This window comes from Takifugu rubripes, chromosome 9 (assembly GCF_901000725.2).
Source record: "Takifugu rubripes chromosome 9, fTakRub1.2, whole genome shotgun sequence".
Classification (NCBI taxonomy): domain Eukaryota; kingdom Metazoa; phylum Chordata; class Actinopteri; order Tetraodontiformes; family Tetraodontidae; genus Takifugu; species Takifugu rubripes.
Genome location: NC_042293.1, coordinates 2,407,925 through 2,435,709, shown reverse-complemented (window position 1 = coordinate 2,435,709; position 27,785 = coordinate 2,407,925). Strand labels below are relative to the sequence as shown.

The window sequence follows — 27,785 nt, the reverse complement described above, 5'->3', positions numbered from 1 at the left end:
TATCCAATCTGGAATATAAAAAACATAGCAGGCGGCCACCTTCGCATACCGCGGTGTTCACAAAATGGCTTCTCACAGGTGTACTAAAGGGATGAGACCAGCGCATGCACCAAAGCAGACTTTATTTAGCTCAGTGGAGTACGGGGAGGGGGGGCAGGGGAAACACACACCAGTAGGGGAAGACTGGGGGGGGAGGCAGAGTATAAGACACACTAAACCACTGGAGCAGGACGTAAGGACAGGTGCACATCACAGGTATCTTTTTGGTCATCACTATGGCAACAACATATCCAGAAAAATAAAAAAGAAAGCAATAGTTTTACCTACAGTAAGGATAACAGAGTCCCTTCAGCATCGAGGACCCCAGTATGTACACCGTACAGTCACCAAGTTAAAGAGAACGTGAGAAATAAAATGGAAAATTATCAGCGTACAAAAAAAACCTTTGTGGTATTTGGAATGCGCATTTTTGTACGGAAGAAAGCTCATTGGTATTGTCGTAAACATTGGTTAGTTTAAGAAGAAAACGTGACGGAGTTAGTCCACATCCTTTGGAGGGTCGGCTGCGTTGTCAGTCGGACTTGAGCTGGACAAACGGAGCGGAGACATTAAAATACAGAATGACAGCGTACCACCGGAAGGTTTGGGGCTGAAATCCTTCACGCAGCTATGCAGAATCTCCATGAGTACTCAGAAGTGAATGCCCCACACAAAATCCACTTTTTATCTACCGAACTGTGATAAATAACGATGGGGGGGGGACTAAATGATGGAATTGAGCCCCACATAGCCATTTGTTTTCAAGAAATTTCAGAGAGGAGCGGTTTATCAACAGCATCACAGGTATCATTACAGTTTGTAGTCATTAAAGCCTAGTGGTAAAGCGATCAGAGCATGCATCTTTCTACAGTATCATTAGAAACTACAGTACATTAGCAGCAAACTGGACATCCTTAAGGACTGAAGTTCAACACTATGGTAAAAAAAAATAAAAATAAAAATAAACTGCAACATTTCTCAGGAGAAGTAAAACTCTTTAACCGCTATATTACAGACTGCCATGGCTCTAGTTTGGGGTTTTGGTTACAGTCTCCAGTGTGCTTACGAGAGGCAGAAAACAGTAGCTTAGATATAGGGACTCCTTCCTTTTTAAAAACAGCAATACATCGTCAAGTAAACAGTAGCGCTTATTTTTGTAGGTCATATGGTTAAAGTATTATCATGTCTTTGGATTTTTGTCTTAAAGCATTAATTATTGTTTTGCTATTATTGTTATATCATTATTACAGTTAGAATAAGCACTGGTGGAAAATGAACTCAGGAGTAAAGGTAAGAGCAAAAGAGGAGGAGTAGGGAGGGAGAGAGGGGAAAATAAATTAAGTGTACAAAAATAACATCAATAACATCCAAAGTTTGTTTTTTTTCCTCAGGGTTGCACAATAGCTCCGCCATCTATGCAGAAACGGGAGCTACGTCTCAGTCATCCAATGAAGTCTTGAGTCAACCATACAAAAGCTAAATACTGTACATTTACCCCTCACACCATTAAACACTTTAGTTTCAATAAGGTTTTTGTAACAATCTATTACTCAGATGTGAAAAGCTCAGATCTTTGAAATGCAGAGATGCCTCTTCAGGTATCTCCTAATACTTAGTCCAAGGTGCCTTTCCTGTTTCAGAAACAGGAAAAGGTCTGACTGAAGATCACATTGGAACCAGAGCCATGTTGAGCTGTTGACCTGAGCATAGAAAGCTTTACATTAATCACATAACATTGGTCAGCCATTGGTATATTCAAATCGAACAGAAAGGCAGTAAGTCACCTCGCCTGAACATATCAAAGCTGTCATAATTTTTTTTGTTCTTTTTTTAGGAATCATGACACTATAATATCGAAGCAAGACAGTTTATCTCAATCCGTAAGATTTATATTAAGAAACTATTACTAAACACACACACAATGTAAATTTGAGTTTGGTTAAAGTTTTCATATACAGTATAATGGTTGAGTGCTATAAAAAAATAGTTTGCCAGAACAAGACAAACTGGACTTTCGGTTCTGTGCTATTTGGGCTGTTATCCACTAAAGGAAAAAAAAATCTACAACAGAAGTACAACAGAAGACTCATCATTGGCTTGTGGAGGGTGAAGCTGCGTGTTATCGCTCTATCGGTACTCTGCTTACCGACTGCAGATCACACCCATTCACCATACAGACATCAAGCTCTGCAGTCTGTCAGTGAAAACAAACACGTTGAAACGAAATCCACAGACATGGAAAATTTTGGTTACGAGCTTTGGAATCTGAGTCAGTCTTTACAAAAGCTCTATTCGAATATCTTTGTCTCCGCCAAGGATATTCTTCAGGGTTTCTTTTTCCATAATCATCTTCTTCCACTGTTAACTGCTTTGTTGTTGTTGTTTTCTTTCAAGTTTATCTTTTGGAGCTCTCTATTTACACTAAAATCTCTTTGACAGTTTTTTTTTCTCCAACCTCTTACAGGCTGGCTCTAGGCGCTACACAGCTAGTCGTGAAGGTCTGTCTGGCGGAGGGCCCACGTTGAGTCTGTCGTGCAGACCGAGAGGTAGACTGCAGGCCTAGCGGGGCAGTGAGGTCACACACTTGGAAAATGCTCTTTGGCCTCTGTGGCATCAGGTTGGTTTTTGTCAAGGTGGTGTTTGGGTGTAGTCATGTATCAGAAGGAGGAGATGAGCTCATTTCAGCAACAAAGAACAGGGCAGGAAAGAGAGTTATGGAACAGTATGAAAAGAGGGAAGCTCTGATACACAGAACTTGGTTTGGGCTCTTTCCAGACTTCGGTTAAGAGAGTTTGTCTTTGGGCCACTGTGGCTCTGCATCTTTGGGGCGTTCAGGTTATGGGTGCAGCAGAGTGGACAGGGTAATGGTTTGAGCAGGTGCATGTGGATTTTTAGGAGGGGGATGTTGTAGAAGGAAGCAAAGGGACCATCTTCTGCCTCTCTAAGCTCTGTCTCTTTCTCCGGCTCCTGCAGAAAGCTCAGCTTGCTCCCTATCTGCAGAGTCAGAGCTTAGGCCCTTGGCCCTCTTCTCCTTGGCTCTCGCATTCTGGAACCACACCTGCAAAATCCAGTTGTAAGAAATGTTCACCGTGGTTATTAAAACATGTTACCATTTCTGAGTGGGATGACACTAAATAACTCTTTCAAAGAATGTAGATTAAACATTTACTTGTCACTTAAATTTTTACCTGGACCACACGGTGAGGCAGTCCCAACTTCTGACCCAGAGCCTCACACTCATGTCGGTTCGGGGTACGGTGGTTTCTGTAGAAGTCTCGCAGCTGGAGTACCTGAAAGTGGCTCATCTGTGTCCTTTGGCGCTGCTGCTGATGGTGATGCTGCTGCAATGTCTGTGTCTCACCCCAGTTTGAGCTCGGATCCCCAGAACCGGAAGCTTGGTAAGCCATGCTCGGACCATCCTCACACGGGAGCTCCTCGCAATCCTCTTCATCGTAATCCTCCTCCTCCGAGTTCAGCTCGGTGGTCAGAGATAAGGAGGCCACAGATGGTTTCGCCAGTATCTCTTTGTTGCTGCTGACATAGCTGTGGTTGGCGACAGGGTTGGACGAGATGGATGGACCCGGTCTGTCTGTGATGGATGCCAAGCCAGTCTGCCCATTGGATCCATTACAAATTGACAAGGTGTAGCCTGCTCTTTCAGCCTCGGCCCAGTGTCGTGACCTCATATGGGCATCCAGAGCACTCTTTACCTTAAACAGAGCCCTACAGAATGGGCAGCGCAGGTGGTTGAAACCCAAACTGAAACAAGATCCTGGCCCTGTTGACCGAAACTGTCCTTTTCGCTCTCGGGCTCGTGTGTTCTGAAACCAAACCTGCGGGAAAAAAAAAAAATTAAAGTAAACAAATCAGTGCCCCAAATGTAAGTAGGTACATTTTGGACACTTCTGATCTCTGTTGAACACATAATACTGTAGATGTTCATACAATTAAAAATACCTGAACCACTCTTCTTGTGAGGCCAACATCACGAGCAATGCTTTCCAGGACTCCTCTGGTGGGGTTAGAATCTATGCTGTAACGCTGATACAACACTTCCAGCTGTTCTGGAGTGATAGTAGTTCTTTGACGCTTATCTCTTCTGTGCTCTTCTTCGACGTCTCTATTTCCCCTTTGGCCATCGAAACCACTGTCTGATAAATGCTTTGGATTCTGCTTTAGGGAAGTCATAGAACCTTGAGTGAGGCAGTTTAGGGAGGTGTTGGAGTGATCGGGCATTGTGTTCTTTATCTGGATACTGTTTAGGTGAGATATCATGGGATGGGTGGGATTGGGGTGCATCTGAGACATAGCACCTGAAAGCATTTGGCTGGCCATCAGGGGGTGGTTGGGGTGAAGCATCATATAAGGGAGGGTTCGGTCTGTAAAGCCAGAGTGGAGAAACTGGACCTGTGTCTGAGCTGCTAGAACATGCCTGGTATGGTGCTCCTGCCACAGCTGGAATGTTGGCAAGGATACTGGGCAGAGACTGCACTGGAACTGAGCCTGGGTTTGAAACGTTTTTTTTGGCTGTGTTTCAGAAGACGAACCTGTAGCAGCATCAGGCAGCTCAGAGTGGCGCGTTTCAGACTCAGGGGCAGCGAGGATGGAAGGCATCGTGTCTGCAGGCTTTTTAATAGCTTGCTCACAAGGAGTATTACGTCCCTGGCCGGAATGACTTACGGACAAACTGCTGGCAACAGTTTTTTGTGATGAGGAAGAAGAGCAGGGTTGGCATCTTTCTGAAAGGCTTATTTCTTCTTTGCCGGGGTCAGGAGGTGAAGAACGTTCCCTTTTCACAGCTTGAACTCCTTGCACATGGTGCGTCTCAGCATCTGTATTTTCATTTTGAATTTGAACAAGACCTGGGCTCTTGTTGGTCAGAGGAGGGATATCTATATCTTCTTGCTTTCTAGTAAGAGCTACTGGTTCATCTTTGACTGTTGGATACTCGCTTTCTATAAAGCCAGAAGAAGAATTGCAAGCAGGGGATTCGGGATTTGTATAGTACTCGTAGGTCAGATCCATTGAATTTTCATTTTGAGCTTCACCGTGTCCTTCATGATCGCAACTGCTCTCCTCTTCATCGTTATTCTTGACGCAGTCATTGCTCCGTCTGTGACTGTTCTTGCCTTCCGATCCATCTTCATTCCCTCTGTCTTGATTTTTGCGGGCCCTCTGTCTAGCATTTTGGAACCACACAACAATGATTCTATTAGGGAGGGACAAGAGAGCTGATAGCCTGTCGTATTCTTCTTCTCTGGGATAGGGAGTAGCCTCAAACACCCCTTGAAGGGTTTCCAGCTGCTTCTCAGTGAATCGTGTTCGAGAGGAGCGTCGTCCTCGATGGGGCTCCCCTTTCTGGTGGTCGGAAGCCTGGGAGAGTGGTGAGTTGTTGGCTGGTAGGCCTGGGGAAAGTGAACACGGGGAAAGTGTCATTGGCTGGTCCTGTGCTACCTCCTCGCTGGTGTCTTCAAGTGCAATAGTTGGAGGGTTATTAAAATTGTATGGGGAATCCTTGTCTCTCTGCCTCTCTTTAAACAGAGTGTTGCGGAACCAGTGTTTGACAACTTTATGAGGCAGACCAGACAGGGCGGACATCTTGCCGATTTCATCATCACTGGGCAGGCTGTTAATATCAAAGTGTTTCCTCAGAATAGTCAGTTGTTCCTCGGAAATGCGTGTCCGGGTTCTTTTACCCTGTTGTATTGTTGTGTTGACGGTCTGTCCCGTCTGAATGGGGCTGGTTTGGGACGACTGGCCTAACAGCACAGGGCTGAGCTGTGGGGGCTGTGCTTGCAAAGCGGGGCTGAGTTGGGATTGCTGTGTCAGCAAAGCTGGACTAAGTTGTGGCTGTTTCCCAAGTAAAGATGGATTAAACTGAGATTGGTAGAGTTTTGCCAGTTCAGGGTTCACACTTGAGTCTAACCAGGGTTGAGGCTGAAGAGCCACCGATGGCATCACAACTGGAGGGAGGAGGGGTAGTTCCATGGGAAAAGGAAGGGTCGGCAGGGGCAGCTTAGTTATGGTCAACGGGGGTATAGGAAGCTGGGGAAGGGGAAGTGAAAGCATTGGTATTTTGGGTAGCGTAACAGGTATGGATTGAGCGGAAGGTGGGGGCTGAGAAGCGTCTGTGGACGTGCTCAACGTGGACACCTCATGCTCAGAAAAGCTCTGACATGGCGGAGAAGACGTAGGGGCCGACGTAGTTGAAGTGCATGTTTTGTTCATGGGGTCAGAAACTGAAGGGACGGGTGAGGATGTGCGAATTTTAACTTGTGGTGTCACAGTTTCAGGCGCCGCTTCTGAATCGGACGTTGAGGTTTTGGCTGTAGCGTGGGGAGAGACGGCTGAACCGTCTGCAGCTCGACGCTCAGTGAGCGGGTACATCTGGTCATACTGCAGTCTGTATTCCCTGGAAAACCTCTCAAGTGCAGCAGTGGGAAACAGTGTCCTGTGGATATACTCCTTGTGGCTTTTTAAAATCAAGGCATCTGAAAACAACTTTCCACAGTCCAAACATCTTTCACCTCTTTCACAGCATTCTTTTTTGTTCACAGATTCTTTGTCTCCCTTCTGCTTTTCCTCCTCAACATCTTCATTATTCATACAGTCTCCCGTCTTCCCATCCTCCAGTTTACTGAAGTCATCTGTCCCCTTCTCTGAGGACACCTCAGTCTTGTTTACGTAAGCGGATTCCTGTTTGTGTGCACTGTTGTTTATCAAATGTGATGATATCTCCTGTTGGTTTCTGTGTCTATTTTGTATGTACTGCAATGCCAGCTCATAGCCATAACTCTGCAACAGTGCTCTTAAAGGTTCCCCGTTCACAGGAGCAAAAGGAACTCTGGGAGGAGGACACTGCAATCCAAGTTTAAGTGAGGAGCTTGCCTCTTTCTGACTTTCTGTTTGAACAGCAGGCATAGAAACGTCCTCTTTTTCTTCAAGACTAGCAAAGCTCTCTTCTTGAACCAGTTTGATCGATTTGCTGGTTCCTGCTTCAGTTTTGGGTTCACTTTGAATGTGATCTTTTGGCTCACTCATAATTGAAGTGGACCCTGCTTCCTGGGCTGTTTTCTTGTCCATTGGAGGCTGAGACTCACTTTCTGTTGCTGCCTTAAGTTGTTCTTTTGGGATGGACATGGCAGATAACAACTGGCTAAGTTCATGACTTTTAAATGCTAACTCTGGGTTAATCTTCATGTCTCCTGACAGGTAAAAGGGCAGAAGAAGCTGCTGCTGCAGAGAAAGCATGGTGTCTGGTATCAAGGAGAAATGTTGTTTTAGAAGAGTCTCCTGACCCAAAGGAAAATGTTGTAGCAGCTGTGACTGAAGCAATGTGGTTTGCTGCAGCTGAGCCTGTGCTAACTGCTGCTGTTGTAATAGCATTAGCTGGTTCCTTGATGCTACAAGATCTGCCACTCTTTTTTTAGTCTGCTGGTTAGCAGACCGTTCAATTGAGTTAGGAAGGGTAGTCTGGGCCTCGGTTGCTACACCCAAATGTGTAGAGGCTGAAGAGCTCACTACATCTGGCTTCTTTATTAAAGGAAAGGTCTTGGATGGTTCTTCTTTTGCAATAACTGACTGTGTGGCTGTGCTGGGGAATGATACTGGAGCGGCTGCACAAGATGTTGGGGTTTGTGAACCTGAGTTCTGGGCAGCACGAGCTCTAGTCTGGTGAAGGACAGAGCGAAGGTGTATGTCCAATGTGGAGCTCTGGCTGTAACCAACTCCACACAGCTGGCAACGATAAGGTCTAGGATCAGGACCTCGGGGCGTTTCGGTCACAGCAACACCTGTGTTAGAGTCCTGGAGAGCACGTCTGGCTCTGTGAAGGTGGGACACAGAGTTATAGTGAACGAGGAGAATGGTTTTCTGAGTAAAAGATTCAGAGCATACGTGACACTTATAAGGCCTGGCTGGGTCAAGAAAGCGGTCCATTGCAGGGTTAGAGCTCTTTTTGACTAGCGGACTGAAACTGGGTTCTGGTACGTCCTCCTGTGGCCCTTTCTCTTGTTCACTTGAAAACTCCTCAGCTCTTTCATCGACCACATCCCGATCTTTGACTTGAATATCTTTCGGCTCTTTTCCCTCCATGTCGAGGGCCTCTTCCTCTATCTCCTCATCCTCACTCTCTCCTGCCTCCTGCCCCAGTTGAGGTGATAAACTAAAATCCTGTTGAACTGGACTCTGGTTGTGTTCCATGTGTTGCGCAGTGTTGGCTGGCAACATGGTATTCTGCCCCTGTGTGGTGTCCAACTGTGAGTGTGTGTTCTGCATATGTCTCTGCAGGGCCTCCTGGCTGCGGCATTGTCTGGAACAGAGGGGGCACTCTGTCGCCGCTCTCATGGCATGGTACTGCCAGTGCAGCTGGAGTTTCTCCTGAGTAGGGAACGCCAGGCTGCACCTGCTGCAACGGAACCGGTAACCATGGTGATCGGACAGGGGAGGGTGATCGCTGGGTGGAGAGGTGGGAGGAGAAGAGGGGGGAATTTGTGTTAGGGATTGGGGAGCCAGTTTGCCGTTGGAAGGGTGAGTGGTGCTGTCTTCCAAGGGAGGGGTGAGTAGAGCTGTGACATCTTTGGGCGCAGTTACTTCTGCTTCAGTGTTTTCCACTGACTCGACCCCTTAAAAAGGCAAAAGATTTCACAATGGTCAATTAAAAGTTATTTTCAAATAATATTTGAGATGCTGCTGTCAAAGGACAAGAAACTGTTGAGTGTTTTGGACCATTAATGAGCATGAATTCAGTTTTATCATGAATTATATACCAACCATTGTTTTTCTGTGCATCAACAGAAGCAGCAGGGTCAGCAACATGGGAACAATCTGCATCGCTATTCTGGGTGTTTTTAGTTTTCTGTGTGTCATCGGCGTTCAGCTCAGTTTGTGGTTCCGTCTGCAGCTGGGGCTGAGGTTCCATCGAAAGCTTGACCTGGAGCCACAAAATAAGAAAATCAGTCTTAAGCCTAAGTCTTTTTAAACCTTTCATTGCATAACTCCCGGTGTTGTTTTAACATATTCAGATGAACGATATTGACAATATTTTCTTCAGCCCACATTCTGAATAAAACATAGTAATAAAATTCAAATGATAATGTATCAACAAATATATTAACATACAGTGCCTGCACCCCCGTCCTTATAACATAAAACATTAAATAGTGAATTTGTAAGTGTATAGTTACATTTTGTACCTGTCTGCACAGTACAGAGAAGGCGGCATATCAATTTTATGGAAAATGTATATGGTTGAGAAATGTGGACCTGCCCCTCAGCTCCAACACCCTCCAACATGCCTCAAGGGTTTAATAAAACTTTGCCGAGCTGAATAATGAATTTATTTAAAATCATTCTTCATATAGAAAATCTCCGTCTCCACTGCTTCAAGCACTCACAGCAAATACTTTATCTATGTGAGCAGCTAGCTACCCTTAGGAAAGGACGGACAGCTAAAGATGAGATTTACATGACAAGAGTTTTTTTTCTGAGTAACAGCTTCATAAGAGAGTGTGGAACACACACACACACGGAGACACACACACACACACACACACTGCAGAGAAAACTGAAGGTCAGGCTTAATCTAGAGAGCGTAATTGGAAAGCAAGGTACATAATGGCCATCATCACCTCAGTCTGAATTAATGAACCTCAATTACTATCAGAGAGAGTGAGGGAGGGGTAAGAAGGGAAGGAGGGAGGATGATTGTGGGGGGGTAAGAGGTGCAGAATATGAAAGAGGGAGCAGGGTGAGGGAGGGAGGAAGTATGGGACAATGAACAAAAAAAACTGCTTTAGAGAGAGGAAGGGAGGGGTAACGCATAAGAAATTGAGAATGAGCTTGGGAGAGACAAAATGGGAGGGGCTGAAAGAGAGAGAGAGAGAGAGAGAGATGGTTGAATAGGAATGATAGGAGTAGCTGGGGGGGAGAGAGGACGACAGCATAGGGGAGAAAGGGTGAAAAGCAGTCAGTCAAGTGGAGGCGAAGAGCACAAGAGACAAAGGCCACTTAGCATACGGGCCAGGGAGATGGAGGATGGTGATGTGGATAGATGACCAGTCTTTGTTAGTTGGAGAGACACAGTAAAAAGCACGGGGGCCCCTTTTTAGCTTGACTGCACTTCTGGTAATAGAGGGCTACTTAAACATGCATTATAGAAAGACTGCCTTTTCCCTCACTCACTCAGTCAAACCCTCTCTCTTCCACTCCGTGTACACATACACACAGAATGCACGACTGCATCAAAGATGATAGCAGGGAGCTACTTAAACATGCATTAAAAAAAGCACTGCCTTTCTCTCTGGTGCCTTCTTAATGGAATTGTCTCCCTACATTTCACTCTCCCCCATCCCCCATTGCTTTGCCTTCTCTCCTCTTTTTCTTTTGATGAATGCAAACAACAAATCCACACATGCATACACTTACGGTGCTGATGAGCTTGTCTACACAGTCCTGTGCAACACTGTGCACATGTGTGAGATGCTGTTGAAAGTGAATGAATGGGACTTTGACCTGGCACAAAGGGCACTGGACAGTCTACGGGAGAAGAGAGGAAAGAAGAGGTTGATGCTTAATAAAGTTTCAGTTCAAAGTGCAGGTGTGCAAGGGTGAGTTCTTTGAAATTAGACCTACCTACATTTATTGATAATTGAACATCTTTAGACTAACACGGTCTGTGTGGACTGCTCACCTGCTGGTTCTCATTTTGCTGGTGTATTCTGGGGCGTTTGCTTGAATGTTCCATTTCCGTCCATCCAGAGGATGGGCGCTTAATGGGGGGCAACGATCCCTCATTCTCTCTGTTCTCCCCCTTAGTTTCTTCTTTAAGTGAAAATGTAGATAAATGAGTGTGTTGTATTTTTCTCTACTTAATTACAGAATGGGTGGACTCACTCTTCCCATAGAAGAAGCCATACCTCTCTCCTCGGAAATCTGTTTCACCCCCACGTCACATGAGTCTTTGGTTGTGTCTGAAGGATCCGTGGTAGTTTCATTGGAAGTTTCCATATCCTCACTGAGCTCATCTGTAAGGAGACAAGACAAACTATTGTGTTATACAAATGTCGCGCTGCGCGCAATTTGTTATCATAGGCTATTAGAACAACACTCTATATTTCCCCTCTACATTCCATCCTTCACAAAAAGAGTTAATTTGTCCTGCTTGCCTTCATCTGCTATTGATCAAGTATTGATTCTCCATTAGACTCTCCTCAGAGGTGGAGTCGAAGTAATATGGACTTACAACTCATCAGTTCACCTCAATAAGTCTTAATCCGTGCACTGACACGGGACACACGTCCCGACCAGGACGTGTTGTGTTATATGTTTGAGGGGCTCTGCCATCACCCCCTGACACAGTTAACAATCAGCGTTTCTTCTTGAACAGAAGGCAGGCTAATGACCATCCTCCATCTTCTCCATTCTTTTCCAGGGGATTTGTCCTGGCTCATTGATTAGCAGGTGCTAGTTAGTTGTTGTCAGGCATTATTGGAGATATAACAAGGCTGTGCATTGACCAGTCAATTTACTTGATCAATATGGCAGCAACAGCCATTACTCATTTCCTCCTGTTTTTATTCCCCCAATGTCATGTGTACACATGCAAGGAGCACCCTGACAGTTAATTTTATTTTTTTTTCACCTGTGTCACCATCGGAGCTTTTCCTGATGGTAAAAATGGCCGCCAGTTCCTCTCCGCCCATTGGCTGCAGCTGTAGCAGCCCTTCCCTCTGCTGATGGGTTGGGGTTTGACTGTGTTTCAGTAGTTGAAGCTTAGAAGAAGAGGAGTGGTTGCATAGCAGACAATGGAACAGCCAAGAACCTCCATCAACTTCACCATCATACTGCTGCAGGAACTAACAGAAGGGAGCAAAAAACATTTAGATGCAATTCAAATATAATGGCAGTGTCATAAAGATTGATTCTGAAATAGTACTCACTCTGTAAACCCGAGTACTGGCCTCATGGTGCGAGCCAAGGGAATGCCCTCTCATCTTCTCCAGACTGCTGGTCACATAGTCACACAGGTTGCATCTCAGCTGGACCGGATTGCCTTTGGCAATCAGGGCAGCACCTTCCTGACCTCTATCTCCTCCCTCTTGGACGTGAGCTGCAAGCTGGTACCGGGTCCGGTGTCTGTCAGTCTGGCAGTGCAGGGAAAAGTTAGCCCTCAGCGGGGTGGTGTAGCCACAGAGCTTACAGTGGCAGCCACCGGCAACCAGGGAGCACCACTCAGACTGGGGCAGAGAGCGAGGGGCGTTCAGGTGCTGCTCCACAGACTCTAAGCTGTCGGATGAAAAGCAGGAACAGACAAGGCATTGAAACACACCCTGGGAGAGGGGTGAAGTGGGGGACAGGCACAGGGCAGGAGGGGGAGAAGGAGAGGGAGAGGGCGAGGGAGTCAGCGCCGAGCCGAGCGCGACTGGCTGTTCTGTGGCTTGTTGACTGGTCAGTCTCATTTTCAGGGAAAGCTCAGCGCCTAACAGGAAAAACAAAGGACACGCTAAGACAAAAGGCACCTTTTTCATTTTTATGTCTGAACAGATGTGATGGGACACTCACCTGCGTTTTGTAGGTGTTTAAGCTGTGGGGTCAGGCTCCGGCACTGGGACAGGTAGTAGCCCCTCTGGAGTCGGAGCATGTTATGCGTGTGTTTCTCGCTGGTGGTGTGTATGCGCAAGTTGCGAGCAATGCTGGTCTCGTAGTCGCACACATCACACCTCCACCGCTTGCCTTGAGAGTGGGAGTGCGCAGGCGGCGTGAGCTTGGCGGGCTGAGTGGTAGGTGGGAGAATCGCGAGCGGGAGCTTGTACGCCGGCTCTTCCGCGGCGTGGCCGTTGGAAGAGCTGCTATTGTTGGTAACATGAGAAGAGTGCATGTGACCGTTCAAGTGTCCTCCATTCTGAACATTATTCAGGTGTTTGTCTGACTGCATGTGTATGCTGAGGTTGCCTTTCGAAGAGGTAGCATAGTCACACACCTCACAGCGATAGGGTTTATAACCACAAGCGTAGGTTTCTCCTCTGGCCAAGCGAGGGTGGGGTTTTCCCGAACTACAGTATCCACACGCATCTCGTGTTGCACCGCCACAGACGCACTTCCCCCCGGAGGCGCCGCACACACACTGGCCACCCGTCTCTGGATGCTTCTCTTTCATGTGGGCTTGCAGTGTATGCTGAGACTTATAGTGCCAGTTACACTTGGGACATTTCAGAGTCTTGCAGGAATTGCGCGAGTGCATTATGGTCATGTGACTGGTCAGCGAATTGGGCGAGAGGTCTTGGTTGAGGTTTTTAAGGACAGCGTCTTTCTGTTCTCCTTCTTTGTCTCTTTCATCATTCACCTCTGTGTCTAGCTGGCTGTCATTTGGTTCTGGAGCTTTGGCACCATCTTCATTTAAAATGGAAGAGTGAGGAACCCCTGCCGGCCCATCATCCTCAGCAGGTGCACTGGCAGGCCTCGCACCTGCCAGTGGAAAAGCCAGAGTAGACTGCTGGGATTTAAAGCTCTGAGGAAACCCAGAAATCCAGTCCTGATCTGCCTTAATGTCTTTTGCCTCTATCTCGCTCGGCAGGGCAGAAGAGGATGACGGACAAGTGAAGTGCTTTGGAGAGGTGGAAAGAAGAGCGAAGGGCTTTGGAGAGATGGAGGGAGTGGGGGAGGGCTTTGGAGAGGCGGCTATTTTGCTGTTGAGTGTGCCACTGGCCCTTGCAGTGCTGGAAGAAGAGCTGTGCTGGCTCTGTTGAGGTAATAAAGAACATTTGGATTTGGTTTGGCTTTGGTTTGAGATGGCCTCCTCCTCTTTGCTACTAAGGGCTGCCGAGAGGCCCCCTGTAACTGACACCTCTCCCGCACCTACACACACCTCCCCATTTTCCTTCATTTGCTTTGACAAACAACACTCCGCGGACTCTTTCTTTATCCCCTGTTTTACACACACTCCATTCTCCTGCGAATGTCGGCCTTCCTCTTTCTGCTCACCTCCCCGGCTCTCTTCTCCAGCCTGGGCCCCCTCTGCACCCTCCTCCCGCTGCTGGAGCAGGGTCAGGAGCTCTTTGGCAGGGGCCATAGCTGAGGTGTGAGAGGATGACCCCTGCTCAGGAACGACCGCCGGGGTCAGGAGAGGAAGAGATAAAGCCTGGGGACTGAGGTCAGCATCTCTTTCCTCTCCTCCCCCTCCATCCCCTCCTCCTCCCTCACCGCTGTCCATACCAGAGGCTACAGCTGCCACACATTACCACCCCACCTGTGGGTGTCAGATACAGAAAAAGAACAGGAGAAAGAAGATGACAGAGAGAGTGAGAAGGGAGAAAGGAGAAAAAAGGGACAGAAAATAAAATAAATGAGTCATGTAAATAGTATTGCATAACAGTGGAGGCCATTGATTACAGTCCCTGGATAGCATCTGTTCAATACTGCCTTCACAAACCGCAATACAAAGGCTGGTTACTCAGGGGTTAGCGTTAGCCCTTAATGGGAAAATCAATAGCATGAGCGCTAAACTAGGTGGAGGAATGCGGGTAAAGGCTACGCAGGAGGTCTATAATATTCCTCAGGGGATGGGATTAAATAAAGAACCGAATGTTTCAAAGCTAAAGGGCTTTCACTAAATTGTGACCCAAAGAGAAGAGCAGATGAAAGTGTGCATTTAACAGCCACTGTTTGTTTAACAGTATTGTTTGTTGTTGCATAAAAGCACAGATATTATTGTGAGGAAACTGGCTCTTTGTTTAGCATTAGCCATTTATAACACATCATGCAAAAACAGGGGTTGGATCTGATTAAATGGGCACTTTCATAATCTTATTTATTTGCCTACACAACAAAAACAATTATGTGAGCCGTTTATGTATGCAGATGAAACATTTAATTAATCATTACTAACACATTAAGCAAAAATGTTTACGTTCTCATCTGTTCATGTTAGGGATAATAACACTTGTGTAACATAAATTGCATCTATACAAATGAACATCAGATTAATGGGAAAAATTACTGGGGGAGTACTTAAAAATAAACCAAAATGTTCTATATCTTGTAGTAACACCATAATACATAAACCTGTATATTAGCATAGTACATAAATAAACCTGTATATTAGCATAGTACATACATTGGTTTTGTGGGGTAAGTATTTCAATAAAAACATTTTAAAAATGGATTGGGGGAGCTATTTTTAAGTTTTACAGCAAACACTTATAAAAAAAAAATGTAATGGAGCATCCCCCCTTGTTTCTGACTGACACATGAATGTCAGATGAGACGGATACATCTCTGTTACCCCGTGTGCATCCCAGTCTCATTACTGACCTTTTTTAATCAAGGACAGACCTTAATGTACCCTTTCACCTTCAACCAGCCAGCCCCCTCCTCCTCCTCAAACACCCTCTTTCTGCCTGCGACTCCTCTCGCCAACCCCCCTTCTCTGCAACTTAAAGATATATGGCTCATATCGGCACTGTGATAGTGCTTTAATGTACTGTGTTTATGTCACAGGCCATAGACCCTTGCCCACTGCAGCTGTCCCCACCGTCCCGTCAGATTGCGCCGTGGGGCCGAGCCTGCCTGCCTGCCTGCCTGCCAGCAGCTGAGAACAGTCTCTAATCTGATAAAGATTTTCATTTACACTGCAATCAATAACCCAGGTCTATCAGCAATGTAACTATTTATATAAACATTCCTGGCTCTCTATCGATCAGAAGTGCGGGAAACCATCTTTTAACAGTGTGTGTGTGTGTGTGTGTGTGTGTGCGTGTGTGTGTGTGTGTGTGTGTGAATGTGTGTACATCCTGTTGTTCTCTGCAAATTCCTTCTGATAATGCCAGTTAAGAGCACATACACACTAACTGACATGCATGGGGCTGCTCGGGTTTACAAACACACATGATATCTTTGTTGGTGTGGACACTGCAGGTGTGTGTGAGTGCGCGCGCGTGTGCGTGTGTAGAAACAGAGAGAAAGGAGAGAGTCATGGGTGTGAGAACAGGGACAGAGGAGAGTTGTGTAGCGACACTTTAAAAATGTTTTGGATTGTTTTCCGTCTTGGCTTTAGCTGGACGCACTGGAGCCAACTGGAGAAATAACCTTTTCAAACATACCAGGATCGCCGAAACACACACCGCTGCCAAGGTAAAGGACCCTGTTATTTGGGGAGGGGGGGCATACTGGGGCTGTTGTTAGAGAATACCGAACAGGCAGCGACTTGAAGTTCACTCCCTGTTCTGTGTTGTCAGTCCGCTGACCAGAATTAAGCCCCCCTACTTTCAGCCTTTGTTTACAGCCGATCGGACCGCTCAACACCCGCGATCTAACCAAACTAAGAGTGATCGCGTTGGTTATCCAGTAACAGGTGATCCGATGGACAAGCAGATCAACAAAAGCTCGATTTCTGCGAATACCAGGCTGTACTGACTAAACACCCTCACCTCCCCGAAGCCGAGGTCGCTTCCTCCCAGTTTCCCGCAATATCGTAAACAAACGGCGGACTTACATTTCTGCAGAGGCTCTGGTACAAAGCTCCGTACGCTGAATGTGTAGTAGTCCGGAAAACAACCGTATTGAGAGCCCACTCATTCCTTATGAATGATCATCTGCGTTTTTTACGGAGCCAGGAGGGGGAAAAACGGGGAGAGAGAGCAGCGGGGTCCGAGTTGTTACCAAACAACAGTGTAATTAAAGCTACATATAGGCTGTAGTAAACAGAAGATGGGGGGACGGAGGGGTTTGTGCCAGCTCCAGAGGTAGAATGAGTTCTGATCACTGTGGGGGGAAAAACACTTGGCTCTTTATTCCTGCTAATTAGTTTCCTTCAAAAATGGCTGAGATTACCCCTAGTGCGCATGTGCGTAATTGCGCAGACACCGCTAATTAGCCCGTTTGGATCAATAGGATTCCGCGAGAGAGAGAGAGAGAGAGGGAGGGAGGTGGGAGGAGAGAGGGAGGAGGAGGAGAGGCTACTGGAGACGAAGACAAGACGAGGAGGAGCAGGCTGACTTACTGCGAAAAATAAAAACTAAAATGTGGTATTTTATTTGATATGAGGCGGAAAAACCCGCCCTAAAACATTTTAGATCAGTATTCAGCAAACCACCTTCTCTTAAAATGTACGTTTAGAGAAAACTGTTTTTACAGAAACGTTTTTTTGAAAATCCCGAAAAAGAAAGACAAGCAATTTTACAAATACAAAGCAAAAATCTGCACCGTTATTATGCCATAATATTGAAATGCGGGATATTCGGCCACAAACGCGACAGATGTCATGGTGATCTATAGAAAAGACTAAACATCACGCTAAAGGCCTAGAGGATTTTTTATGTTAGTTTTTTAAAGTATTGTTTTAACAATATTGACATTTAATTTAATATTCGACGCAATGTGTCTTAAATTACCATAGTTGTTTATTTATTCGATTAGCTATTTTTTCTTTTTCAAAACAGGCATTTTTGGCATGAAATATTTGCCTTACACTGTTAAAACACACACACACACACACAAACACACACGTGATTTCAGAAGAGTGTTTGTATGATGTTACCGAAATCCAAATTTTTTGGAACGAATAGAAGAAAAATGCCTCTTATAATGACGCCTAAATATTATCTGAGATTTTCTTACATCTGCTCCAGATTTCTGAAGACTTTCGGAGATTCCTTCCCGAGTTAAAAGTGGTTCTCCAGCATTATAAAAAAAACCCGAATTGTCGTGTCCATTTCACATTCTGTTATCGGAGAGCTTTAGACCTTTAGTTTGATTCTGCTCCGGCTGTCCCATCCTCGCCACTCGACGCTATTGTTATGATAATAGATAGTGAATTTCACGCCGGAGGTTCCAATCTGTCGATCTTCCATATATAAAAGGTAAAAGCTGCATTTATTCACAATATCAAACACTATCTTACTTTTTAAAATGTGGTGATTGTGACAGCTGACCTCATCCTCATTTTAGAATCGCATAAACACAAATATGAGCGGGGTGAAAGGGGGCAATATTACAGAAAAAATGTTATAGAAACTCATAATACAGAGGAGATAGAAAGGGTCAGGCTTTCAGCATAAACTGTAGGGTTACAATCAGCCCAGTGTTGCGTGAAATAGCTGCACTATATCTGAACATGAATATTAATGACATTTCGTTATGTTGGGTTTTGAGAGCACTGACATTTTGATTTTGCCTTATCTTGGTTTGGTTTTATTACATTAATGCAATGGTGCACCTACTGGCCAATGAATTAAGTGCCACATGATTTGGCCTGTACGTTTGTAGAACACCCAATAATGATTTTACGACGTGAAAACATCGAGAGTGATTTGTCCGCCTGGCACATGCCAGCAAGACTGCATCTTATCACAACCATAAATCAGGCTACTTCTCTTTTCAGAGGCTTTCTGCAGGTTTACGATCAAAAGACAATAAGTGTAAATGCTCATATAATATTAACATTAGTCAGCAATGCAAAGAGGGTGTGTGTGTGTGTGTGTGTGTGTGATCATTATATATCCAGTGCTGCACTCATGAAAAAGCACAAAAAAATTGTCATCACTTATTTATTGTTTTCAAAGAAATATTTAAATTTCATCACAGGTGTAAATCACAACCCTGTGGTACAATATTACACTTCTTAATATCATTTGAACTTATTATCTATATTGGATTTTTATAATTTGATATATGGACCATAGAGCTGCCGTAGAACATCTGCACAAGTGATATGGAGGAAATGTTTTGCGTCCATCATTCAAAGTTAATGTACAGATTGCACAGTTTTGACATAAATATAGAGAAGAAACATATTGCAAACAACACAGACTAGAATAGAATACAATAGACAATGACAAAACATTTATATATGTTTTGCGTTAATTGCTGTAGTGATAAATATAGAATTGTAATCAATTACAACCATTAAAGCTTTAATTTGGGAGCAAACACACACACACACACACACACACACACACACACACACACACAATTACACTGAGTCAGATGCACAGGCCGCACTGTAAAACACACCATGCGTTCCGTGCCCTGAGGTGTATGCCAGGGGTTGTTGTTTTCACTGTAATACATATATAGTTAGCCCTTCCACCAATTTACCCCATCAGTGTTAATGGGGCAATTAACCACTGTGGTACCCCCACCCCCCCAGGCAGAAATAGACCCAAAGTCTAACCAACTCTAAACTTGTCTTCATGACATTTATATGACAAAATGTGGGGGAAGCTGGGGACCCATCTGACACCTTGGAGGGTCCTTAATGTCACTCCCTGTCTTGCCTCCGCCCCTTTCTGCCCCAGGGTTCCGCACTGAGGGAAAGTGTAATATATCATGTACAAGGGAAGCTGAGGTCTTGTCCAAGAGGGAGAAAACTTTGTATACTGCATTCTATCCTTCAAACAGTCAACTGTTATTCACATAGTTTCTTCATGCATTGTTTTTTTTCTTATGTAAACTGGCCTTTATAGTAAACCACATGCACTAAAGTACTCTTCCAGGGCCAACATACTCCAACTTGACCTCTGTCTTCATTGAAGCCTTTCTGGTGTCTATGAGTCCTTCTATCTTTGTCTCTGCTCACATTCCCCCTTCTTTCCTACATCCCCAAGGAGGCAATAACCTCCCTAGCAAGTGCTTCCCCTTGAGCCGTTGTCATAGTAACTTGTGGGCTGGTCGACATGACAACCCCACCATGGTCCAGAGATAAATGATAGGCCAGAAATGGGGAGGGAGAAGCCACATGGGGGATATGCACCCCCTTTAATTTGGTTTTGTCTGATTCTGATTCAAAAAATGGTTTTTACCTTCAAGTGCGAGTCTCATTTCAGCATCAACCTGCTCCGCATGTATGCATACAGCTGTTCATATCGGGTCAATAACTGTTCTCAGTCATCCCGGTTGAAAAGAAGTTTTAGATTAAGAAAATTTATCTGGACTTCTTTTAGTTTTCAAAGCCATTTCACATCTTATCCAAGAGACTCTTTCAAGCTAAAGTGTTTTTGAAAAACCTAAATGAAATCCAGTTGAATTTTCTCAAGCCAAGATTGATCATACCTTTACACCACTGGATTTGAAGTCCCGGAATGTCCACCAATGAAAGAGACAATATTTTTCAATGTATTCTCAATAAATATCATTCTAAAAGATGCACAATTGAAATGCGTACTTTCCTTCTAACCCCGATACCGGCAGGGAAGCTGCGGTTTCCAACGTAAATCGGTTGAGCGCAAGAAACCAGAGGAATTAAACCTGGAATCTAGTCTTTGCTGTTATCAACAACAGATGAACAATTCTGACAGCTGACCAACAAAAACATTAAAGCATCTGTGTTCACCTCCACAGCCTCCAAGAGTTTTACTAGAATTTTTTTTCATTTTATGGATAAAATTTAAATGGGTTAGGATTAATGCAAGGATCCATTGAAATTCAAAGCTGACTTTTTGCCTGCAGATTTACTGATTTTCTTGTAGAGAAAATGCAGCGAAATTCAAATGGATTTTCAAAAATATCATATGCTTAAAAAGCATGATTAATAGGTAACCCATAAAGAATTACCTGAAATGTTTTTTAGAACCTGCAACATGCACAAAGCTGTTGAAATTCCCTAAAATACAGCTATACTGTAGGTATATACTCTACTTATTTTAGAACAACAAATCTCAAGGTAAATATTTGCCTTAAATATATCTGACCCAATGTTTTATTCCAGCAACCGTGCCTTACACAGACATTGTAAAACTGTCTGTTATATTAACTTCAGTCTTGGAAAAGCAATAATTGAAAAAAAGAGAGAAAAATACGCCATACACTAAGCTTTGTGATGGCTTCTTGTGCTTTGTATATTTTTTCATCATCGTGCAATTTGATTACTCGGTGGTGTTTCTCCCATAGCCTCAATTGTGAATGTGTTCCTGTCTGCATTTGGCTACATTTAAAGCAGGTGCTTATTTTAGATTTTGTTACTTCTTCCTAGCTTTGACAGATGAATTTCCCCTTGGGGATCAATAAAGTGTATCACCTCATCTCGACTCATCTCATCACCTCAGCTATGGCCTCCTGCAGGAGAACATTAATAACATTAATGTTAGATGTAGATGAGTGAGCCTACAGGTAGCCAATATTTAGATCCAATCAATGCAGATAGACGGATAAATGGAAGGAGAGATAGAACTGTTATTCATTTCCCTTCATTTCCAGTTCACATCAGATGCGTTTTGTGAGGCCGGTAAAAGGTAAAACTGTGCAACAGCGCTCCTACATGGTCAGAGGCTGTAACTACACGCATGCTATTACCAGAAAGTATAAACCTTCACGGATACCGTAGATTCGCGGAAGTAGGTTGGACGTATCGTGTAAAAATAACACAAACATTTTTAGCATACAATACTACATAGAAACTATTTTATCTTGATATCGAGCCTTTTGTGTGTTCCTGAATTCTCGCCATGGAAGATGAATGGGAGGAGGAGGTAATACTATTTTACACTAACGTTTATACAATAGCCTTATCTGTCGCTAACGTTAGCACATGGTTTACTGTCAGGAGTCGTGCACTTCTATAGTCAACCGTTATGTTCAACCTATGTACCCTTTAAGAAATAGATCTAGAATTTTGATATGTGTTTCTAGGAGCAGCTTGTGGTGGTGGAGCTCTCTGGAATTATCAACAGTGACTTTATGACCAAGTGCGGCGGTTCATGCAAGATTCTCGTGAGTTTCCGATGTTACTGTCAACATAAATGTAATTTGTTTCACGGCACTTCTTACTCATCTTAATTCGTATTTATGTTCCAAGGATATCGCTAGCGAGAAACCGATGATGCAGGTCGGACAATATGTGTTTGCTGGCGAATATGAAGGTAAAAAAATGCAGTATCTTCTTCTCTGGGTTTATTGACTATTCGCAAAATAGATGCACAGCGCCACCTACTGTACTCGACATTGTTATTTTGTTCAAAAAATATGGCCATCGACACCCCGTCCCCTAGAAAGTATTGTCTTTCTGTACCCAACACCCATTTAGACATTAATTTACATTTCAGCGATTAATTTTTTCTTTCTTGCTAACTCTGACAGCATAATTATGACATAATGAATTGCCATTTTACCCATCATATACATTGCATACTTGTTTTGTATTTAGAATGGTTCATCATAACCCTCTATACTCTGTATACTCTGAATAAAAACATTAACATCCTTGTTAGACACCTACATTTGTCAGAATGCAGGGCGTCATTCAACAGCATTTTTACATTGCCAATACCGGTAACTTAAAGGTTGGTGGTGGCGGTAGCAGCTCTGCTGGGAAATGGGCTGTTAAAGACCCAGTGCAGACAAACACCTTCAGAGCACTGCCAAGGTACCTTTAAGCAAGGTACCCAACCCACAAATGCTTACATAGCGCCCTGTGATTCATCCTTGGGTGCGCCTTCCCCGTGACCCCGAAAGGAATAAAGCGTTTAAGAAAACGAGACACTAACTTAAGAGTCATCTGTCATAACTCATACTTCCCAGTAGACAGGATTAAAATAGTCATGCTTAATGCACCTTTAAAGAAACTAAAAAACACATGATCCAGAAATGAGTCTTCAATGAATTCTGGAAAAAAGATACTAACATTGATTATCTGACAATCCACAGATGCTTTAGGAACATGTGTGTTGTTCGAGGAAGGTCAAAAGAAAGGTAAAGTCCTTTATAGCCTTAAGTATGTTCATTTACAGGCATACGTATTTAAACATTCTGTTGTTCTGTTTGCTTTACACCCTTATACGTTCTTTATGGAAAATCAAGATCATGTTCCGGAGCTCAAGTACACATGCCACACTGTGAAAAAACTGATGATGCAACGAATCTTCCTCACAGAAAAAAAGGAATGTGAAACAAGCGAAGGTCAGCCAGAACAGCTATTCACCCACTATGATCACTTCTAAATTTGACATCTAAATCTGACATTGTTAGATTTAATGCAGTGTGCCCATCACACTGAACAAGCTTCTTGACGGAAGACCAACTTTGCACTCCACAGACTTAAAAATGTTTTGTGTGTCGGTTCATCAGGAAGTGGGGATTGTGATGACCTGGACTGCGCATCCTGTCCCAGCCAAGAAGAAAGAGACAAACAGGGAGAATCAGAAGACCATACAAGTGTGACAGATTTTCAAGACTGAAACAGATGCTTTTCTTTAGCTTGAACTATGGGTACAGAATAAATGTGTTCATTTGCAATTGTAGGGCTTTGAAAGGTATAATAGTGTGAAATGAAAATGAATAGTGAATTTTAAGTTGGTTTCCTGTTGTGTGTATGTATATATAAGGATGATTTTATAACTATAGACAGGAAATTGCTTAATGTTTATACTGAGTAGCAAAGTTATCAGTAAATACCCTGTTATTTGAATTCTTAGAATATTTTTTTTAAAAATTGATTAGTAATAACTTTGGTTTTTCGCATGCCTGTTTTTGTTTAAGGGTTCGCTTAAAGCACTTTTGGAGTCATCTTTTCATGTGTTTTATATATATGTATATAATTGCTACAGAGAAAAACTATCAGAATTAATATGTGCGCTGTAATAAAAACAATTGAACCGCAGTTTGTTGACTTGTTGCCCCAGTTACGTGGGGAAAACACTGTTGCTTTTGTTCGGCACACTGACTGCTTCTGTTATGATTGAGAGAGGCAACTTTTGTTGACTTTGAGGACGTGGCGGGTCTCGGCCAATCCAATCACCGCTGTCCCTCTGAAGTGGACCAATCAGCGAGCGACATCGCACTCGCAGTTCAGGCTCCTGATTGGTCCGTTGGTTCCTGCCACAGGAAGTGTAAGGGTGTGTTTCCGGGGGGAGGGTCTCTATCCGCTTCGAAGAACTTCCCCGAGGACGCCGGTGAGTTGTTCTGAGTAAATTTGGATTTTTAATTTGCGAATAAGCGTTGATTATTTTGTCGAACGACTAGTGTTAAGCGTTTCTCAAGCGCGGGGTTCATTGTGCCTTTTAAATGAACAAGTGGATTTTTTCTGGAAGGTGTCATTTCAAACTAACGGTACGCTACGTTAGCCTGTCTAATGTTGGTCTTCAACGCTGACTGCGGATAATAACGGTACTTATATCATAAAACTAACACAATATGACGAAGATAGAAAGTTTTGTTTTTCAGTGCGCGACTGAAAGACTATATAAAAACTGTCCAGATACGATAAAACATGCAAAATTAAGGTAAATCTTTAAAGATACTAACAATTAATTATATATAAACCCTCTATATCCTCGTTGACAGTGTCTTTTACTTTTATCAGTAGTATTACTCAAGTTTCACATTTATTTTGTTTAATGTGAACTGCATCCAAAATGACTGAAATCTAAAACATCTTGACAGATTTAGTTGTGGCTGCACATATCCATCATATGTTATCTCATCTCTAAGTCTAAATTTTTGCATGGGAATTTTCCTGTTGGTGTTTTTCCTCATTTTTACAACAAAATCCCAGATGTTGCATCAGCTGAAGCAGATTAGCCTGTCATTGTACCACATAGCTGAAGTATGTGTGAGAAGGTTGTTAAATTGAATACAGCACTGGTGGGTTAAACCTGACTGTCCTTACTGAGTATTAACAGTATCATCTTTGGTTTTTTCCTTTTATCGGAACAGTGCTTGTTTACAGGATGGAGCTGCGGCCACTAGTTATGTGCTTTGCCCTCTGTGTGGTTTATGCCACCAGCAAACCCACCGAGAAGAAGGACCGTGTTCACCACGAGGACCCACTCAGCAACCTGGAACACGACGATGCCGAGAACTTCGACTACGACCACGAAGCTTTTCTGGGACAAGAGGAGGCCAAAACTTTTGACCAGCTCACCCCTGAGGAAAGCAAGGAGAGGCTCAGGTAACGTGTCGCTGACATTATTTACATCTGTGATTGCAATAGCTGCTAAAATCTGATCACTTTCCTCAACAGGATGTTGGTGGAACGAATAGATGAGGATAAGGATGGATATGTTACAGTCGAGGAGATGAAGAAGTGGATCAAGCACGCTCAGAAAAAGTGGATCTACGACGACGTGGATCGCCAGTGGAAGAGCCATGACCTCGATGAAGATGGAGTGGTGTCATGGGAGGAGTACAAGAAAGCTACATATGGATACATTATGGGTATGCCTGTCTGTGCATGAAGAGGGTGATATACTGTCCTTATTCTGTCCTTATATTCTAACTTCTCGCTGCAGATGACTCTGACCCTGAAGATGGCTACAGCTACAAGCAGATGATGGCTCGTGATGAGAGGAGATTCAAAATGGCAGACCTTGACAGCGATATGAAAGCAAACAAGGAGGAGTTTACAGCTTTTCTCCACCCAGAGGAATATGACCACATGAAAGATATTGTTGTGCTGGTGAGTGGCACAATGTGATGAAATCCCTCTTCCAGAAACATTTTTTATCACTTCTTTGACTGCTCCTTTTCCTCCTGCAGGAAACTATGGAAGACATTGACAAGAACGGAGATGGGTTAATTGATTTAGATGAATACATTGGTGAGATCCTATAGGCTTTCTTTTTATAAGCACCATCCGTTGTACTTACTGAGATAATATCTAAATATATAGCATCTGTGTTATTGTCAAACACTTCAGCAACAGATCTCCCCCTGTGTTAGGTGACATGTACAACCAGGAGGGCGACGCAAGAGAACCTGAGTGGGTGAAGACAGAGAGGGAGCAGTTTACCGAATTCCGAGACAAAAACAAAGATGGGAAGATGGACAAGGACGAGACCAGAGACTGGATCCTGCCCAATGACTACGACCACGCTGAGGCAGAGGCCAAACACTTGGTCTATGAATCAGATACAGACAAAGTACGGACTTTAGAGCTTTAACATTTAACAAAAAAACCTGGATGATATGAGTTTACTGTTACATGATCATTGTGTTAACACATTCCCAAGGCTACATTACACGTGTAAGTTGGCTTAAGTGATTCAACTTCAGGGCCAAAGTACTGACAAACTTTGTGTGTGTTTTACTATGCTAACAGACTCAGCCAGGTAAAGAGAAATAATTGGGTGTACCTCTCCATGTCTTCCTCTTGTATATTTAATATCATCAAACTTATATTCATCAGATTATTCTGTCAACAGGACGACCAAAGAAGAAATAACAAGTCTTATCAACGACTCGCACACAAATATACCAGCTTAACATCTGATGTTGATTTATTATTGGCAGAATAAACAATCCTATCAGGCTTGTGTTCATAACCGCTAAATTAATAATCTGTGTCCTGACGGATGTTTGTTTTCCTTTTTTCAGGATAACCGTTTGACCAAAGAAGAGATCGTGGACAAGTACGACTTGTTTGTGGGTAGCCAGGTGACCAACTTTGGAGAAGCTCTCAGTCAACACGACGAGTTTTAAACATCCACCTGTCCCTAAAGACACTGTTCATCTTTCATACCATCTTATCCCTCCAGCGGGTGGAGTATTTTGAAATGAAACGAACTTGTTCAATCAAATTGGACAATAATTTATTGTATTTGTTTTTTCGAACATATCCTTTGGTTCACGCGTTAGCATTCTAAAGCGTACATGCTTGGCCAGTTTGTCACTGTGTTTAAGGTTCAGATATACATCACCAGCCTTACGTCGCTTCCACACGCCACGTTTTCCCTCTTTCGGGTCAAGCGAAGAACAATGTTGTCATTTTTGTATTTCTGGACAGGTTCATGTTACGAAATGTTAGTGAACTGCGATGGAACAAATTTACTCCTCTGGCTATATTACATGAAGAGTAAAGCTAATGTCTAGCCCGTAGAATTTGTTCTTCTCTGTCTGCCTAATGTAATCCACACTGCATACGTTAGCTTTCATGATTTCAATACACTACAGCTGGGGGTGTATGAATAACTGTGTTTCAGTGATTATGAAGAGTTTTGGTGCAATAACGTCATCAGTAAGACCGTGCTGTTCGCCACACCGGTCCTCGAGACATCCAGGTAAACATGTACTCCCACCCCCAATCACGATCAAATTAGATGTCGGCGGTCTGCCCTCAAAGCTGCAACTGCCTTCTCACCGACACGTTTGCACGTGTGTTTGTGTGCATACGTACTGCGCGCCTTCTCCCGTCTCCACGATGAGGCTGTTTCAGTTGATTCAGCAGAACTAACATCCGTGGAAGACAAACTATAATCTCCATTTTTTTTGTAAGCAATTTGAAAATATATTTGTGACGTCACTACCACCGTTTATAACCACTGTAGATACCTATATCGTGTTTTTTTACAAGCTTACTGCAGTGACCACCCTTTAACTCGTGACTTGATGCAAGTCATTTGTAAGCAAACTGAGGACTCTAACAATCGGATCCAGTTTTTCTGTTATGTTTGGTTTGTTGAAAAATGTCTTAATAAAAACCAAATACGAAAAATATTGTATGTAATTGTACTACTTACAGATTTTTTTTCCCTCCACAAATTCTGTAGTAATTACCAAACTTCTGCTGAGTTAGTGTCAGGATGTTTCTATTGTCTTTTTTCCCAGGATAATCTGTTTCCTGTTTCCTTCCTGATGTTTTGGTCTAAATAACGTCAGCAAAGTCATTTCTTGATCATTTCTGCTTACGACAGCAATTATCTTCAGTTTCAAACTAGTGACCTCAATAGCAACACCATGATAACAGAGGTAGAACCTTTTCCTTTATTTGGAATCAGAACCTCATACGACCTTCAGGTAGCGTTGAGTTCACAAAATGTCCC

The 27,785-nt window shown here is 43.6% G+C and overlaps 3 protein-coding genes across 6 annotated transcripts; 2 read left to right on the top strand and 1 right to left on the bottom strand.

Moving 5' to 3' along the window:
• Nucleotides 1-105: 105 nt before the first annotated feature.
• On the bottom strand, nt 106-17,121 carry LOC101066118 (zinc finger homeobox protein 3-like). Its single transcript, XM_011606950.2, has 11 exons — nt 16,529-17,121; nt 12,601-14,284; nt 11,979-12,517; nt 11,681-11,894; nt 10,956-11,063; nt 10,730-10,860; nt 10,465-10,575; nt 8,812-8,971; nt 3,997-8,663; nt 3,228-3,872; nt 106-3,097 (listed from the first exon to the last, which is right to left on the bottom strand). Exons 2-11 carry the CDS (start codon nt 14,246-14,248, stop codon nt 2,981-2,983), a joined length of 8,340 nt encoding a protein of 2,779 aa, XP_011605252.2. The 5' UTR covers nt 14,249-14,284; nt 16,529-17,121; the 3' UTR covers nt 106-2,980.
• gtf3c6 (general transcription factor IIIC, polypeptide 6, alpha) lies at nt 15,985-23,626 on the top strand. Of its 2 annotated transcripts, none has more exons than XM_029842302.1 (6): nt 15,985-16,167; nt 21,661-21,741; nt 21,827-21,890; nt 22,675-22,719; nt 22,828-22,926; nt 23,095-23,626. In XM_029842302.1, exons 2-6 carry the CDS (start codon nt 21,709-21,711, stop codon nt 23,202-23,204), a joined length of 351 nt encoding a protein of 116 aa, XP_029698162.1. In that variant the 5' UTR covers nt 15,985-16,167; nt 21,661-21,708; the 3' UTR covers nt 23,205-23,626. The 2 variants fall into 2 exon arrangements, with proteins under 2 accessions (XP_029698162.1, XP_011605253.1); XM_011606951.2 differs by lacking the exon at nt 15,985-16,167 and adding an exon at nt 21,331-21,500.
• A 176-nt stretch (nt 23,627-23,802) lies between these two features.
• On the top strand, nt 23,803-27,459 carry calub (calumenin b). Of its 3 annotated transcripts, none has more exons than XM_003967104.3 (7): nt 23,803-23,918; nt 24,682-24,916; nt 24,989-25,182; nt 25,257-25,423; nt 25,504-25,564; nt 25,687-25,886; nt 26,341-27,459. In XM_003967104.3, the coding sequence occupies exons 2-7, from the start codon at nt 24,696-24,698 to the stop codon at nt 26,443-26,445; spliced, it is 948 nt and encodes a 315-aa protein (XP_003967153.1). In that variant the 5' UTR covers nt 23,803-23,918; nt 24,682-24,695; the 3' UTR covers nt 26,446-27,459. The 3 variants fall into 3 exon arrangements, with proteins under 3 accessions (XP_003967153.1, XP_029698161.1, XP_029698160.1); XM_029842301.1 differs by lacking the exon at nt 23,803-23,918 and adding an exon at nt 23,969-24,075; XM_029842300.1 differs by lacking the exon at nt 23,803-23,918 and adding an exon at nt 24,114-24,132.
• The last annotated feature ends 326 nt before the right edge of the window (nt 27,460-27,785 follow it).

What these genes read in the sequence shown, in the direction of transcription:
- LOC101066118 (XM_011606950.2), bottom strand. Translation starts at nt 14,248, where the DNA reads ATGGACAGCGGTGAGGGAGGAGGAGGGGATGGAGGGGGAGGAGAGGAA. An exon ending in AAGCTCCGATGGTGACACAG is followed by an intron (nt 11,064 to 11,680) that starts GTGAAAAAAAAA and finishes GTCTCCTTACAG; the next exon opens with ATGAGCTCAGTGAGGATATG. An exon ending in AGCAAAATGAGAACCAGCAG is followed by an intron (nt 10,576 to 10,729) that starts GTGAGCAGTCCA and finishes CTTCTCCCGTAG; the next exon opens with ACTGTCCAGTGCCCTTTGTG.
- calub (XM_003967104.3), top strand. Translation starts at nt 24,696, where the DNA reads ATGGAGCTGCGGCCACTAGTTATGTGCTTTGCCCTCTGTGTGGTTTAT. An exon ending in TGATTTAGATGAATACATTG is followed by an intron (nt 25,565 to 25,686) that starts GTGAGATCCTAT and finishes CCCCTGTGTTAG; the next exon opens with GTGACATGTACAACCAGGAG. An exon ending in ATGAATCAGATACAGACAAA is followed by an intron (nt 25,887 to 26,340) that starts GTACGGACTTTA and finishes TCCTTTTTTCAG; the next exon opens with GATAACCGTTTGACCAAAGA.
- gtf3c6 (XM_011606951.2), top strand. Translation starts at nt 21,477, where the DNA reads ATGGAAGATGAATGGGAGGAGGAG. An exon ending in AAGATGAATGGGAGGAGGAG is followed by an intron (nt 21,501 to 21,660) that starts GTAATACTATTT and finishes ATGTGTTTCTAG; the next exon opens with GAGCAGCTTGTGGTGGTGGA. An exon ending in GGAATGTGAAACAAGCGAAG is followed by an intron (nt 22,927 to 23,094) that starts GTCAGCCAGAAC and finishes TCGGTTCATCAG; the next exon opens with GAAGTGGGGATTGTGATGAC.